Raw genomic sequence first — 17,233 nt, 5'->3', positions numbered from 1 at the left:
CAGCCTTGCGAGGGTTAACACGTTTAAGCGTCTTACTCACATCGGCCACGGAGAAGGAGAGCCCACAGTCCTTGGTAGCGGGCCGCGTCGGTGGCACTGTATTATCCTCAAAGATGGCAAAGAAGGTGTTTAGTTTGTCTGCAAGCAAGACGTCGGTGTCCGTGACATGGCTGGTTTTCTTTTTGTAGTCCGTGATTGTCTGTAGACTCTACCACATATGTCTTGTGTCTGAGCCGTTGAATTGCGACTCCACTTTGTCTCTATACTGACATTTTGCTTTTTTGATTGCCTTGCGGAGGGAATAACTACACTGTTTGTATTCGGTCATATTCCCAGTCACCTTTCCATGGTTAAATGCGGTGGTTCGCAATTTCAGTTTTGCTCGAATGCCGCCATCTTTCCACAGTTTCTGGTTAGGGCAGGTTTTAATAGTCACAGTGGGTACATCTCCTATGCACTTCCTTATAAACTCACTCACCGAATCAGCGTATAAATCAATATTATTCTCTGAGGCTACTCGGAACATGTCCCAGTCTGCGTGATCAAAATAATCTTGAAGCGTGGATTCCGATTGGTCAGACCAGCGTTGAATAGTCCTCATCATGGGTACATCCTGTTTGAGTTTCTGCCAATAGGAAGGGAGAAGCAAAATGGAGTCGTGGTCAGATTTGCTGAAAGGAGAGCAAGGGAGGGCCTTGTATGCATCGTGGAAGTAGCAGAGTAGCAGTGATCCAGTGTTTTGCCAGCGCGAGTGCTCCAATCAATATGCTGATAGAATTTAGGTAGCCTTGTTCTCAAATTTGCTTTGTTAAAATCCCCAGCTACAATAAATGCAGCCTCAGGATATATGGTTTCCAGTTTGCATAAAGTCCAGTGAAATTCCTTGAGGGCCATTGTGGTATCGGCTTGAGGTGGGATATACACGGCTGTGACAATAACCAACGAGAATTCTCTTGGGAGATAATACGGTCGGCATTTGATTGTGAGGAATTCTAGGTCAGGTGAACAAAAAAACTTAGAGTTCCTTTTTTGTTGTTACAATTACACCATGAGTTAATCATGAAACATACACCTCCGCCCTTCTTCTTCCCGGAGATATGTTTATTTCTGTCGGCGAGACGCACAAAAAATCACAGGTCTGTACTGACTCCGACAGCATATCCCGAGAGAGCCATGTTTACGTGAAACAGAGTATGTTACAATACCTGATGTCTCTCTGGAAAGCAACCCTTGCCCTAATTTCGTTTACCTTGTTATCTAGAGACTGGACATTAGCGAGTAATATACTCCTAAGCAGTGGGTGGTATGCGCGCCTCCGAAGTCTGACCAGAAGATCACTGCACCTGTACATAGCTCATCTGTAAACAGCCCATCCAATCTACCATATCCCCATACTGTATTTATTTATTTATCTTGCTCCTTTGCACCCCAGTATCTCAACTTGCACATTCATCTTCTGCACATCCTACCATTCCAGTGTTTAATTGCTATATTGTAATTAATTTGCCACCATAGCCTATTTATTGCCTTACCTCTCTTATCCTACCTCATTTGCACATGCTGTATATAGACTTTTTTACTGTATTATTGATTGTATGTTTGTTTATTCCATGTGTAACTCTGTGTTGTTGTATGTGTCGAACTGCTTTGCTTTATCTTGGCCAGGTCGCATTTGCAAATGAGAACTTGTTCTCAACTAGCCTACCTGGTAAAATAAAGGTGAAATAAAAAATGTACATTTAAGTCATTTAGCAGACGCTCTTATCCAGAGCGACTTACAAATTGGTGCATTCACCTTATGATATCCAGTGGATAAATAAACAAAGAAGGCCACTCCATTTTCCTCTTCTGCGGCAACGTTGTTTTGGGTCAGCCTCTGGAATCAGTTCAAATGCCCTGAGTGGTTCGGACAAAGGATCCGCTTCGGGAATGTCGTATTCCTGGTCGTAGTGCTGGTAAGTTGGCACCGCTTTGATATCCAATAGTTCTTCCCGGCTATATGTAATAACACTTAAGATTTTATGGGCTAACAATGTAAGAAATAATACATTTAAAAAACTAAATACTGCAAAGTTTCCGAACGATTAGAAGTGAGGAGGCCCTCTCTGTCGCCGCCATCTTGCCTTTTGTTTCTTTTCAGTAATAAGGCCTGATTCACGCAGTCTCCTCTGAACAGTTGATGTTGAGATGTGTCTGTTACTTGAACTCTGTGAAGCATTTATTTGGGCTGCAATTTCTGAGGCTGGTAACTCTAATGAACTTATCCTCTGAAGCAGAGGTAACTCTGGGTCTTCCTTTCCTGTGGCGGTCCTCATGAGAGCCAGTTTCATCACAGCGCTTGATGGTATTTGCCACTGCACTTGTAGAAACTTTAAAAGTTCTTGAAATTTTCTGGATTGACTGACCTTCATGTCTTAAAATAATGATGGACTGTCGTTTCTCTTTGCTTATTTGAGCTGTTCTTGCCATAATAGGGCTATCTTCTGTATACCATCCCTACCTTGTCACAACACAACTGATTGGCTCAAACGCATTAAGAAAGAAAAAAATTCCACAAATTAACTTTTAAGAAGGCTGTTAATTACTGTTAATTGAAATGCATCCCAGGTGAATACCACATGAAACTGGTTGAGAGAATGCCAAGAGTGTGCAAAGCTGTCATCAAGGCAAAGGGTGGCTACTTTGAAGAATCTCAAATATAAAATATATTTTGATTTGTTTAACACTTTTTTGGTTACTACATGATTCCATATGTGTTATTTCATAGTTTTGATGTCTTCACTATTATGATACAATGTAGAAAATAGTAAAATAAAGAAAAACCCTTGAATGAGTAGGTGTGTCCAAACTTTTTACTGGTACTGTTTATATTTAAAATAATATATGGGGGATTGGAAAATATGCAGACAATTACACTGATAGAAGCCACAATCTATCTGCAATATTAAAGCTGATCTAACCCTTTAAAAAAAACGCTGAGCTGAGCGCCACTGTTGATGCGAGTCACATGAAAAAGGTCCTGACTTTTCAAAAATGTTCTTGGTTTCCGACCTTGTCAGGACATTCTGGTGACTTGTGGTCCTGATAATGAACACACACACACGCCTCACCTCTATACACAAGCAGCTGGGCTCTCCCTTCTCAGTGACGACACACTCTCTTCCTGCTCCACAAAACACATTGGCACACACTTTACTCTTACTCTGCACCTCCTGAGGAAAGAGAAAACACACATTGTTAGTGCTGAAAACAAACACACAGCTTTGGCACATGAGCACGCTGTCAGCACAAACACACACACAGATGGGTAGTATTTCTGTTACATGTATTTAAATAGGTATTATAATTACTTCTGAGTATTCTGTATGTTGTATTGCACTGGGCTGAACTACATTCCAATGTATTTTGTAAGAAGATACCTTGGAAAGCTGTAATTTGTATCCTATTTCTTTATAGCTAACTAAATATAAATGTATAAATGTATAATTTCAAAGAATGCTGTGTATTACTCGAATGATGTCCACCCCGAAACAAGGCCAATGACAATACCCAGTGTGCTTTGTAGTTGTTCATTTTCACATATACATTTTGGTAATTTAGCAGATGCTCTTATCCAGAGTGAAAACTCATTCAACCAAGGTATATAAACAACAACATATCACAGTCATAGAAAGTAAGAAGTTTCTGAAACCGTTAATGAGAATGTTGTTGCTGTTCTACAAAATACATGTATAGTAATTAAGTACAATACTTTGCAAAAGTATATTATACATTGGTCTTTAGGGTCATTTGCAGTTGTATTTTGTAATATATGCACACACAGGACAAAATGCAGCATTTACATGTCTCAGACACAAGGCGCCACTGTTGCCCCATTCTCAGAAGAGCCAGTGTTCTTCAGAATAGAATTAGTGGTTTCACATGTAGGGTGAGGTTCAGTGGACTCCTATCACACTCCCTATCAGGATACTATCAGTTTCGCTGACGCAATCACATGAAAGAGACAGCATAACTCAGAACCCCTCAGGAACCACAACAAAACATTCAGCACACACACACACACACACACTGTAACAAATTGCTTGTGAATTTACAGCTAAAAATGTACAGCCATCTACTGGAATTATATATTAACGTACAGTACTGTAAAGAGCAACGCATTATGGGGGCTCAACGGCATTCCACTACACTGCTGTACAATTTTACAGTAAAGCACTGTATTACCTGTTCTGCTGTATATTCACAGCAACATACTGTGAATTATGGTGCATTATGGTAAAATGTTGTGGGAAGGGAAAGAATCGCTGGCTCCTTAACATATATAGAGCCGTGCCTTGTAAGGGGCTATATTTGTTGCACCTGTTAGTGAGAATACTGTACTAATTTAACTGATATGTGGTATTACTGGCCTAATAGGGGCAAACAAATATACAAACATGCATGCTGATGACTGCCTTACTAGAGGGGCACAGTTTTTGTTACAAACTCCCAGAAGACACAGTGGCTATCTCATTGCCATGACAACGGGTAATTGTCCTTAAATGGGGCCAAGGCAGTTCCCTTCCAACAGAGCACAGACAGGTTCTCTCCAACTCTACCTGAGTGAAGGTCTCTCACATCATTCGTGTTTGTTAGTTAACAGCTGTGGCAGCTGTTAGTCAACTACGTCATGCTCACCTCAAGAAACGACATAGTGTAAACAGGAAGTGGCCTGCTGTAAAAACCTTAGCCAACACAATGTGGCGATAGGGACAATTCTTATATTAGTAATAAGTCAGTTAAGAACAAATTCTTATTTACAATGACAGCCTACAACAGCCAAACCTGGACCAATTGTGTGCCACCCTACGGGACTCCCAATCACAGCCGGTTGTGATACATCCTGGATTTGAACCAGGGTGTCTGTAGTGACACCTCTAGCACTGAGATGCAGTGCCTTAGACCGCTGCGCTACTCGGAAACTTGAGTGTAGTGTACTGATTCGTGATGGCATCATTAAAAGTGTGTGTGTGGGGGTTGGTTCTTCTATCCCTGTGGGGACCGAAAATCTCCAAAAGTCCCCACAAGGATAGTTAAACAAGGAAAATGTCTCCCTTGTGGGGACATTTCCCACATCCCCATGAGGACAAAGGCAATTTTAAGCTGATGGGTTAGGCTTAGGTTTACAATTAGGGTTAGAAATAACATAAGGGTAAGGGGTTAGTGCTTAGGTTTGGGTTACAGTTAGGGTTAAGTTAAGGGTTAGGGGTTAGGGACAATATGATCCTTAATGTAAATACATTCTAGGTCACCACAAGGATAGAAGAGCTGTGTGTGTGTGTGTGTGTGTGAATAGTAGGAAAATACTAACTGTATATGTATCTGTGGAGAAGATATGACCTCATACAGAACACACACTAACAGTCTTTGGTTTTGTTCATTCTCTTTATACTTTTAAATGTTTCTCTTGCTCTTTCTTTCCGTTGTTTCTCTATTTCTGTGCCTTTGTCTCTCCTGAAACAAGGGCAGTATACTTGCCAAGTCCAGTTCACATGAGCAACAGGCCAGCCAATCACCAGCTGCCAAGCACAGCTCTGGGAGTAGCTTTACAGCCCTCCCAACTACCCCCTCCCTCCTCATTTTCACTGTGTGTGTGAGTGTGTGTGTGTTTAAAACAGGGTGTATCCACATCTGGAGTCTGAGCTGTGTTTTCCTTTGGGCCCGTTCCCATGGTCTATGTAATTCTTACCCCACCCCTTCCTCGGGTCCCCTGTTCTTCGCTCTCCTCCCTCCCCTGTGTGTTGTGTTAGCGCGTGCGTGTGAGTGAGTCATGGAATGTGGGAGAAATCCCTGAAGGCTCCTGTGACCTGCCATCTCTCCAATCAGCTTTCAGGAAGCTAATGACAGGCTAACATGGAGGTCATATGGGGGCAATACAGCCTGTTGTAGTGTACCAACTACTGACCCTTACCCGAGAGAGAGAGGAGGGGGCTAAACAGCCTATTGTAGTGTACCAACTACTGACCCTTACCTGAGAGACAACCAGTCTGTTCGTTTGGTGGAAAGGCATACACACACACACACACACACACACACACACACACACACACACACACACACACACACACACACACACACACACACACACACACACACACACACACACACACGCACGCACGCACACACACACACACACACACACACACACACACACAAATATACACTAACACACAACCCTGTTTGGTGTAAAAGTTAAAACACACTCACACATCCCCCCTTCCACACAAACCACAGCTGAGGTCATACTATAATACTTCTTCAAATGCCTCCCTGAGGGTTGGTGGAGTAGTGGTCCATTCAAACAGTTAGCTACAGATGGCCAGAGACCAGAGAGAGGAGCCTGTTGAAACCTGCAGTCTTTCTCTCTGATAACCCTAGCAGAGTAATGGATGTGCTGCTGTTGCTTAGTTTAGTCTAGCTCCAGCTACACCTCTCCAAATATCACCTGCAGGACCACCTTTCATTTTAGCTAAGAGAGAACAGTTTTTGTTCTACCAGCTCTGAATGGGGAGTTTCTATGGTGACTGGGGATGCGAGGTTCAGAGAGACGCATGTTTTACTGTACTATTGACAGGGAGAAGGTCAAGCATCACCTAGGATTACAGTCATACCAGAAAGAAATACATTCATGTACACAACTAGCATACACATGCAAGCATGCACACACACACTGAGGCTCTTAAAATATTGGGTTAAGTAATGGCCTTTGTTAATTTGAACTGATAACGTAAAACATAATCTGTCCAAACTGAGCCAATAGCAGCCAAGAGCTGTCTGGGTGGGATTAATGATTGGCCAATATTAAACCCCAACTGAGCCAATCGGAAACCAGAGCTGTCTGAGTGTGATTAATGATTTGCTTATGAATGTGTATTGATCAGCCTTTAAACATTTTGAGGCACTACAATCTCACAAATCCTTTCCTTCATATCTCTCTCTATCTCCAGGTGAGGGAAGTATATTCATACATCACAGCTCTTCTCTACCATTCTCTGTCACTCTATAAGCCATGTAATACATTTTTATTAAAAATGAAAAGATGAAATGTCTGGAGTCAGTAAGTATTCAACCCCTTTGTTATGGCAAGCCTAAATAAATTCAGGACTAAATATTTGCTTAATAAGTCAAATAATAACTCACACCTACCTATCCTGATTTTTGAATGACTACCTCATCTTTGTACCCAACATGTACATTTATGTGTAAGGTCCCTCAGTCGAGCAGTGGATTTTTAAATATTTTTCTCCCCAATTTCGTGATATCCAATCACGATCTTGTCTCATTGCTGCAACTCCCCAACGGGCTCAGGAGAGGCGAAGGTCGAGTCAAGCATCCCTCGAAACACCAAACCGCTCTTTTTAACACCCGCTCGCTTAACCCGGAAGCCAGCCGCACCAATGTGTCGGAGGAAACACTGTTCAACTGATGACTGATATCAGCCTGAAGGCGCAGGCCCGCCACAAGGAGTCGCTAGAGCGCGATGAGCCAAGTAAAGTCCCCACAGCCAAACCCTAACCCGGACGGCGCTGGGCCAATTGTGTGCCGCCCTATGGGACTCTCGGTCATGACCGATTGTGACACTGCCCGGGATCGGACACAGTTTCAACCACGAAGACCCTGGAGGTTTTCCAATGCCTCGCAAAGAAGGGTACCTATTGGTAGATGGGTAAAAATACAAAATAAATCAGGCATTGAATATTCCTTTGAACATGTTGAAGTTATTAATTACACCTTGCATGGTGTACCAATACACCCAATCACTACAAAGATACAGGCATCCTTCCTAACTCAGTTGCTGGAGAGGAAGAATACCTCTCAGGGATTTCACCATGAGGCCAATGGTGACTTAAAAATATAATGCCTGTGATAGGAGAAAACTGAGGATGGATCAACAACATTGTAGTTACTTCACAATACTAACCTAATTGACAGAGTGAAAAAAATGACGCCTGTACAGAATAAGAATATTCCAAAACATGCATCCTGTTTGCAATAAACACCAAAGTAAAACTATAAAACAATGTGGCAAAGAAATGTACTTTATGTCTTGAATACAAAATACAAAGTGTTATGTTTAGGACAAATCCAACACAACACATCACTGAGTGCCACTCTTCATAGGAAGAAAAAGAGTGATGGGAGGAGAGGACAGAGAGGGAGAAGTGATAGGAATTGAGCAGCAGAAAAAGAGTCAGAAACTGGAAGAAAAAGTGGGGATGGGTAAGAGGTCTGAACTTTACGTCCTGAACACAAAGAGTTATGTTTGGGGCAAATCCAATACAACATGTCACAGAGTACCACTCTTCATATTTTCAAGCATGGTGGTGGCTGCATCATATTATGGGTATTTTTTTTAAATTTAACTAGGCAAGTCTGTTAAGAATAAATTCTTGTTTTCAATGACAGCAGGGAACAGTGGGTTCACTGCCTTGTTCAGGGGCAGAATGACAGATTTTTACCTTGTCAACTCAGGGATTTGATCTTGCAACTTTTCGGGTTACTAGTCCAACACTCTAACCACTAGGCTACCTGCCACCCCATGCTTGTCTTCGGCAAGGAATGGGGAGTTTTTTAGGATAAAAATAAACAGAATAGAGCTAAGCACAGGTAAAATCCTAGAGGAAAACCTGGTACAGTCGGCTTTTCAACAGACACTGGGAGACAAATTCACCTTTCAGCAGGACAAAAACAATAACTTAAAACACAAGGCTAAATATACACTGGAGTTGCTTACCAAGACGACATTGAATGTTACCGGGTGGCCTAGTTACAGTTTGGACTTATACTGAAACCCAATGCAAGACTTGAAAATGGCTGTCTAGCAATGATCAACAATCAACTTGACAGATCTTGAAGAATTTTAAAATAATAATATGCAAATATTGTACAATACAGGTGTGGAAAGCTCTTAGAGACTTATCCAGAAAGACTCACAGCTGTATTCACTGCCAAAGGGGATTCTAACATGTACGGACTCAGGGGTGTGAATACTTATGTAAATTAGATATTGCTGTATTTAATTTTAAATACATTTGCAGAAATGTCTAAAAACATGTTTTCACTTCGTCATTATGGGTTATTGTGTGCAGATGTGTGAGAAAAAAAATATTGAATACATTTTGAATTCAGGTTGTCATGTAATAAAATGTGGAATAAGTCGAGGGGTATGAATACTTTCTGAAGGCACCGTATGCCCATATAAAATATATAAGTAATATACATACAGTACCAGTCAAAGTTTGGAAACACCTACTCATTCCAGAGTTTTTCTTTATTTTTACTATTTTCTACATTGTAGAATATTAGTGAATACATCAAAACTATGAAATAACACATATGGAATCATGTAGTAACCCAAAAAATGTTAAACAAATCTAAATATATTTTATATTTGAGATTCTTCAAAGGAGCCACGCTTTGTGGGGCATCAGTCTTCATAATAATGTTCATTGACGAAACGTGATGTGTGAAGAGGTGATCTCTGTAGTAATGTTAATGCAAGTATGAATTAATGATTAATATGAACATTTACCGTTCTCACTCCAGGAGTGGATTTTCTTTCTTTTTTTGCAGAGTTCACAACCTACTACACTTGTGAGAAACAAGTTTTGGTTTATTTAATAAATAACCATCATTTTTTCATTGTCTTATATTTGGAGTGCTCAGTGTGAGCAATGAGACTGTCTGGTTTCTCTGTCCTGATAATGTTGAGGGAGCGCGCTCCTGAGCATGTGTCTGGTTTCTCTGTCCTGATAATGTTGAGGGAGTGCACTCCTGAGCATGTGTCTGGTTTCTCTGTCCTGATAATGTTGAGGGAGCGCACTCCTGAGCATGTGTCTGGTTTCTCTGTCCTGATAATGTTGAGGGAGCGCACTCCTGAGCATGTGTCTGGTTTCTCTGTCCTGATAATGTTGAGGGAGTGCACTCCTGAGCATGTGTCTGGTTTCTCTGTCCTGATAATGTTGAGGGAGCGCACTCCTGAGCATGTGTCTGGTTTCTCTGTCCTGATAATGTTGAGGGAGCGCGCTCCTTAGCACGCATAGCAGTACCTGGCCAACTGCTCGGAAATGTAGCAAAGTGTTTTTTTAACATCCATTGCGAATTATAATATATTATAATTATAGTTCCTCACGGTAAGCTATTTAAAAATAATATGAAAAAAACAACCATTCAGGTTTCAAACAATTAAGTGTGTTTTCAAAATGCATTTTGCCTCAAGCTCACATTGTAAAGTGGTGGGTGAAGCACTAAAAGCACATGTTCTATTCCAGCAGCAACAAGCTGAGGATCTGCAGGAGAAATCCAGCTCAAAATAGGCTCTGTATGCTGCACCTGTGTGATAGTTGTGTTGGATAAATGATACATGATGAAAATACACACAGGCCAATTTTATTCCACAAAATTATGCAAATTGACCTATAGATCGATAAGCATGATGGTCAAATGTATTTACATCGACTGGTATTTACAACAATGAATAAAAAGCATTATTTTGCAATGGGATTTATTTTTCACCCGGTCATTTTTTGGCCGGCAACAGTTTTATTTATCGGCTTAAAAAAAAAATCTCTAAAATCAGCAATTGCCGGCTAACGGAAACCCTGGTAGCCTGCGTGCATGCAAACCCAGATCATTAGAGCAGGAAGTATGATATAATGTAGCACCATAATAGCACCGCATATGGAATGGGAGGTGACGTAGTAAGAAGAAACCAGTGTACACCCACACTTCAAAGTGGGGGTTTAATTTCATAAAATGGGATTACTTCTGCGACTGGTTTACTTTCTCGTTGCGTGTATATATGCATGTGCATCCACGTGTGCGTATTTGTGTGTAATGATCCACTGAGTCAGCAGTTGGATTGATGCTTCCTGTTGTGGGGTCACTTTACAACCTCCATTAGTCCCATCCCAGGATGCACCACTGCACTCATTAGCATACAGAACATTGATAGCCAGTTTAAAGCAAGGATAAAACCCATCCCCCGACTCCTTCTCTGCTCCCTCTCTTTTCACCTGCAACAGAATCTGTAACTACCTTTTAAACAACAGTATTGCTAACAGCAACCACAGTAAAAGGTCAGTGAGATTAGTGTTAATAATCAATGCTATACTTAAGCAATAAGGCATGACGGAGTGTGGTATATATGGCCAATATACCAGGGCTAAAGGCTGTTCTTACGAACAATGCAACGCGGAGTGCCTGGATACAGCCGTTAGTCGTGGTACTGTTTATTGGCCATATACCACAAACCCCCAAGGTGCCTTATTGCTATTATAAACTGGTTACCATCGTAATTAGAGCAGTAAAAATAAATGTTTTGTCATACCCGTGGTATACGGTCTGATATACCACGGCTGTCAGCCAAATCAGCATTCAGTGCTTGAACCACCCAGTTTATAATTTGAATTAACAAACCAATGCCCATACACATACACCCCTTTACAGAAATGTGTAAGGGGAGTTTAAACGTAATGGCTCACAGACTCTCTGCAACTCACCATGGATGACATCATGCCTATACACCCCTCCCAATGAAACATTCATAGCTCTCAGACACATGTTTCTTATTAAACTCCAACAGGGGAGGGGTGGAAAAAGGAGAGCGAGGGAAAAAAGAGCATGAAGGAAAGGTACTGTACATACTGTAGGGAACAAGAGAGGGTAAGAATATGAATAAAAGGGAGCGTGACAAAATAATCTGAAGAGAGAGGGAGAAAGAGGAAGGGAGGGAGGAAAAGAGTCAGACCAAGAGGGGAAGAGATAACAAGTAGAGATTGGTTGGGTGCTCAACTGTGCCTCTGTCAAGGTCTACTGGGGTTTCTCCGGAGCCAAAATCTCATAAATATCTGGGTAAGAGGGTATCTGGGTAAGAGGGACGTTCCCCCAAACTCCCTCCTCTGTCCCCGTTTCCTATATCCCTCCCCTTCCTGCTTCTCTACACAACTCCCAGCCTCCCCAGGGTTGTCCTAGCCTATGCACACAACTCAGACCCAGTCCAAAGGCCAGTCCAAACCAGGCCAGAGAGAAAGAGAGAGAGAAGAGAGCAGAGCACCTCTCTCCTCGGCTAAGGGACACATTGGAGGATAGCCCAGAGGAAAAAATACTTTACAGCAGTTTTAATTAGAACGTTTTATAATAATTTGGAGGAATATTTTTTTTTCAATGCCAGCTCCTTAATTTCTAAATGTCTACTTTTAATTATCCTGAAACAGACCTGTATCCTACAAAGACTGCATATGGATCTTCACACTTTTCAGCCTAAGTTCCAACTAATCAGGCTTCCATCATCCCTTTACTCCACTGAGTTCAATTTAAAGGAGTTATGGGAGTTATGGAGGGAACCCCTGCTGAGCAACCAGTAGTGAACTGAAATGACCTGCAGTGGATTAGACACCACACTACAGCATGACAGGGATTTCTCATCCTCCTCTGAGATGAAATGCCTGGTTCCTATTCCATGCATTTATATTGGAGTGAGAGAGGAGTGACCAGTATGTAGCTGTGATGAGGAAACAGGATGATATAAGGAACAGTTACAGAGAAAAACGACATCCATACACACAGGCTCTCTGGTAGTCTTTGTTCCATACACATTGGCCGTGTCCGAATATTTGTACTTGCGTTCTAAATAGTAGGCATTTTGGGTATATGAAATAAAACATTTTAAATGAAATACATTTTTTTCAGTATGTGTCACGTCTACTCCCGCTCCTCCCCGCTGGCAGTAGATGTCGCCGGTATACTAACCATCAGTATTGGCATCCATCATTACGCGCACCTGCACGTCATCATGAGGCACACCTGGACTCCATTACCTCACTTATTACCTTCCCTATTTCTGGCACACCCTTATGTTCTTTCCCCATTCAGTATTGTGTCTGTGTCTAGGTTAAGACGCCACTACTATGTTGTTTTGGTCCATGTTTGTTGGTTTATTAAATGTGCCACCTGCTTCTCGACTCTTAGCGTCTTCATTACAATATGCTTTAAATACCAGGATGTCATACTCATTTAGGCTTTTCAGCTAGTAGAATTCACTGGACATTATTGAGGAAAAGAATTGTCTTTCCAGACCCACATGTTTGACAACAGCTGATTATCAGAGGTGACAAGCTGTAATTTTTCTTTTTTAAAACAGAATGCCGGGAATCAACGCAATTGCACATTAGACTACACATCTCAGTATGTATGAGACAGTATGTTGAATTGTTTTGCTTACTGCATTCATTTTTACTAAACAATATGTTCTAAATAGTATGCAGTACGATTAGTACATAGTATGTCATTTTAGGAAGTAGTAGGCAAGACAGACTTCGGACAAGGCCACAGACCGGTGTTTGTGTCTGGTTCTCTAGCCAAATGGAGGGAGAGAAAATACCATCTTGTATTGATCTGTATTTGTTTCTTGGAGATGTCGTTTTCTTATATACGTATCTGGAATGGAATCCTTTGTGATGTCATTATAAAGCTGCACATTCCATATCCCGTAAGTCCATGAGATTCAAGATCATGTCAAAAAGGAATGGAAAACAAAGACAAATGGAGAGAGAGGGTGAGAAGGGGGAAAGAGAGAAAATAATTGGTTGAGAGAGAGAAAGAGAGCAAGGGTGAAAGAGAGAAAGGGTGAGAAAGGGGTAGGGAGAGAGAGAGAGAGGTAGGGTGAGAGAGCGAGAGAAAGAGGGAGGGAGAAAGAGGGAGGGAGAGAGAATGCGAGAGAAATAAAAGCAGGGGGAGAGAGCTGTAGAAAGGGATAGAGAAAAAGAAATAGCAAAGGAAATAGTGAGAAGAGTGTTAGTCAGGAAGTTGTCATGGCCTGAGCTTATAGGCTCAGGCCATAACACCTCTGTCCTGTTGCCTCCATTTCCATTGCTAAATCCAAGGAGGAGGCTTCTCTTTCTTTCTCTGTCCATCTCTCTCGTGCTGATTTTGTGTTCCACTTTCATTATCCATACCCTCACCTTTCCTTCTTTCCTGTATCCCTCTTTATGTGAAAATCTCTTCTTTCTGTTGTAAATGATCCTTTCTCTCCTTCCCAGCTCACCAACCTGCCCCTCTCTCCCTTATCCTCCCTTCTCAATCCCTCTCTCTCTCTCCCTCTCTCTCCACCCCACTTCTCTCCCTGCCTGTTCTTGGCAGCCCTCCAGTCTGTCTGGGTGGGAGGGCTCAGACCCAGGCCCAGACCAGAGGAATTGGTAGTTTCCCTGCCCCAGACACTACTCCCTCCATGGGGCCATAGTCAGGGCTAATGGCTGGAAGTGTGTTTGGCAAAGGAAGTGGGCCTGTTTGCAGACCTCTACAGTATAGGATGGGATATGTAGAATGGACAGACATTTTGGGGACTGGAATGTTCAGATGCATGTTGGAGACCACTGTTATCATCAAAGTTCAATACACTGTGTCAATTCAAGTGTTCCGCCGAGTCGGATAGGTCCGTGTCCATTTTCTACATTGAAGTATTGTGTCATAAACCATTTCATATTGAAGCTGCACTGAAATTAGGCTGTGTGTGTGTGTGTATTTTGTGTGTCTCCCAAGGCTCTGCTTGGTATTAATTGCCCGCCAATTTGGGCCCGATGTTTGGGCATGCTGCCAAGTGCTATCTTTGTGCCTGGTCCTATCCCATGACACACACACACACACACACACACACACACACACACACACACACGAGATGAAGAGAGATGGAGCTAGCTACAGAAAAGAGAGGCTAGAGAGAGAGAGGATGGTGTTATAAAGCAACCATAGAAGGCAGTGAGGCATGACGTCTTTGTACTGTGTGTCCGCGTGTGCGTGTGTTTCCGTGTCTCTGTGTCTCTGATGAGGATAAGAGAGCAGTACAGCTGGTTAATGAGGATTCCTTTCATGACTAGACAAGAGTGAGGAGATCACACAACATGGCCATAAAACACTGGCACACACTCTGTCTGTCTCAATTCAAAGGGCTTTATTGGCATGGGAAACATACGTTTACATTGCCAAAGCAAGTGAAATAGATAACAAACAAAAGGGAAATAAACAATAAAAAATGAACAGTAAACATTACACTCACAAAAGTTTCAAAGGAATAGAGACATTTCAAATGTCATATTATGTCTATATACAGTGTTGTAACGATGTGCTAATGTGACCCGATTCAGGAAACTAGGCGTATGTCGCAAGTCACGACTGTTTGAACGTAAAACATGTATTTTTATCAAAATGTGTTTCTTGGCAGAAATGCCTTCTCGAACATGTGAAGTTCATGTGCCTTAATATCAAACTTGTATTCCATCTGTAAATACAAATACAATTGTTAAACTACGGGCCTAGTTTGTTTAGTTTCAGATATTACACATTTCTAATTTTGACAGAACGTGGTTTCATTTCAAGTGTACTGTTAGCTAGCTAACGTTAGCTGGCTGGGTCGCTAGGTAACGCTGTGTATGATCTTATTCTTCGTATCTCAGACACATTTGCTTGACTAGTTATAGCCATAGAACCTACCTGCAGATTCATGCAGGGTAGTAACGTCATGAGTTGAGATTATGGTCCATTGTTTAGCTAGCTAGCTACATGTCTTAACAAAAGACTCCATGCATTTTTGAACTCTCAACACCCGTTGAATATGTCCGGTGTCAGTAAACGTCGGCAACAAAGCATAATTCAATTGTTGCCAGCAGCACTGTTACAGTCACCAATGCTCTGGATAACATAAACTGCTTAACCAGCTCTGCTAGGGTGAGTAAAATGGTCAGAGTGGGGTGTTCTCTCATTATGTGTCTGGAAGTAGCTAGCCAATGTTAGCCAGTTAGCTTGGGTCCTTGACTGTGGTTGTGAGGTCAGAGCTTTCGGAACAACCCTACTTATTGGCCAGAGCGTCCAGCGTGCGCTCTGAACGCGAAACACTCTGAATTTACGAACGGACAATCTGACAGCACAGTTGCAGGTACCAACGCTCTGGATAACATACCGTAACAGCCTAAATTTGTCAAAAATAGCCACAGTGGTCTATATCTCCCCTCAAGCCAATACCACAACGGCCCTCAAAGATCTTCACTGGACTTTTTGCAAATTGGAAACCACATATCCTGAGGCTGCATTTATTGTACCTGGGGATTTAAACAAAGCAAATTGGAGGAAAAGGCTCCTGAATTTCTATCAACAAAAATTGTAGACCTCCACAAGTCTGGTTCATCCTTGGGATCAATTTCCAAATGCCTGAAGGTACCACATTCATCTGTACAAACAATAGTATGCAAGTATAAACACTATGAGACCACGCAGCCGTCATACCGCTCAGGAAGAAGATGCGTTCTGTCTCCTAGAGATGAATGTACTTTGGTGCAAATCAATCCCAGAACAACAGCAAAGGACCGCGTGAAGATGCTGGAGGAAACAGGTACAAAAGTATCTATATCCACAGTAAAACGAGTCCTATATCGACATAACCTGAAAGGCCGCTAAGCAAGAAAGAAGTCACTGCTCCAAAACCACCATAAAAAAGCCAGACTACGGTTTGCAACTGCACATGGGGACAAAGATCGTACTTTTTGGAGAAATGTCCTCTGGTCTGATGACAAAATACAAAAATATAACTGTTTGGCCATATTGACCATCGTTTTGTTTGGAGGAAAAAGGGGGACGCTTGCAAGCTGAAGAACACCATCCCAACCGTGAAGCACGGGGGTGGCAGCATCATGTTGTGGGGGGTGCTTTGCTGCAGGAGGGACTGGTGCACTTCACAAAATAGATGGCATAATGAGGGGAAATTATGTGGATATATTGAAGAAACATCTCAAGACATCAGTCAGGAAGTTAAAGCTTGGTCGCAAATGGGTCTTCCAAATGGACAATGACCTCAAGCATACTTCCAAATGATACCAAATACTAATTGAGTGTATGTAAACTTCTGAACCACTGGGAATGTGATGAAAGAAACAAAAGCTGAAATAAATAATTCTCTACTATTATTCTGACATTTCACATGCTTAAAATAAAGTGGTGATCCTAACTGACCTAAGACAGGGAATTTTTACCAGGATTAAATGTCAGGAATTGTGAAAAACTGAGTTTAAATAAATTTGGCTAAGGTGTATGTAAACTTCCGACTTCAACTGAATATACTGTATTCTATACTATGCCACTGTATCTTAGTCCAATGCCGCTCTGCCATATGTATATATTCTTAATCCATTCCTTACTTAGATTTACG

At 41.8% G+C, this 17,233-nt stretch overlaps 1 protein-coding gene across 1 annotated transcript in view; it reads right to left on the bottom strand.

Annotated features, from left to right (window-relative positions):
- LOC120064161 (follistatin-related protein 1-like) overlaps window positions 1-17,233 on the bottom strand; it is a 44,654-nt gene that overhangs the window by 17,471 nt on the left and 9,950 nt on the right. Inside the window, exon 3 of the mRNA XM_039014539.1 lies at window positions 3,111-3,212. Within this exon, the coding sequence (XP_038870467.1) occupies window positions 3,111-3,212 (102 nt within the window). The remainder of the gene's footprint in view (window positions 1-3,110; window positions 3,213-17,233) is intronic.

The sequence above is a fragment of the Salvelinus namaycush genome, chromosome 19 (genome assembly GCF_016432855.1).
Source record: "Salvelinus namaycush isolate Seneca chromosome 19, SaNama_1.0, whole genome shotgun sequence".
NCBI classification, from domain to species: domain Eukaryota; kingdom Metazoa; phylum Chordata; class Actinopteri; order Salmoniformes; family Salmonidae; genus Salvelinus; species Salvelinus namaycush.
The sequence above is the reverse complement of the archived record's forward strand: the minus strand, read 5'-3'. Positions and strand labels throughout refer to the sequence as shown.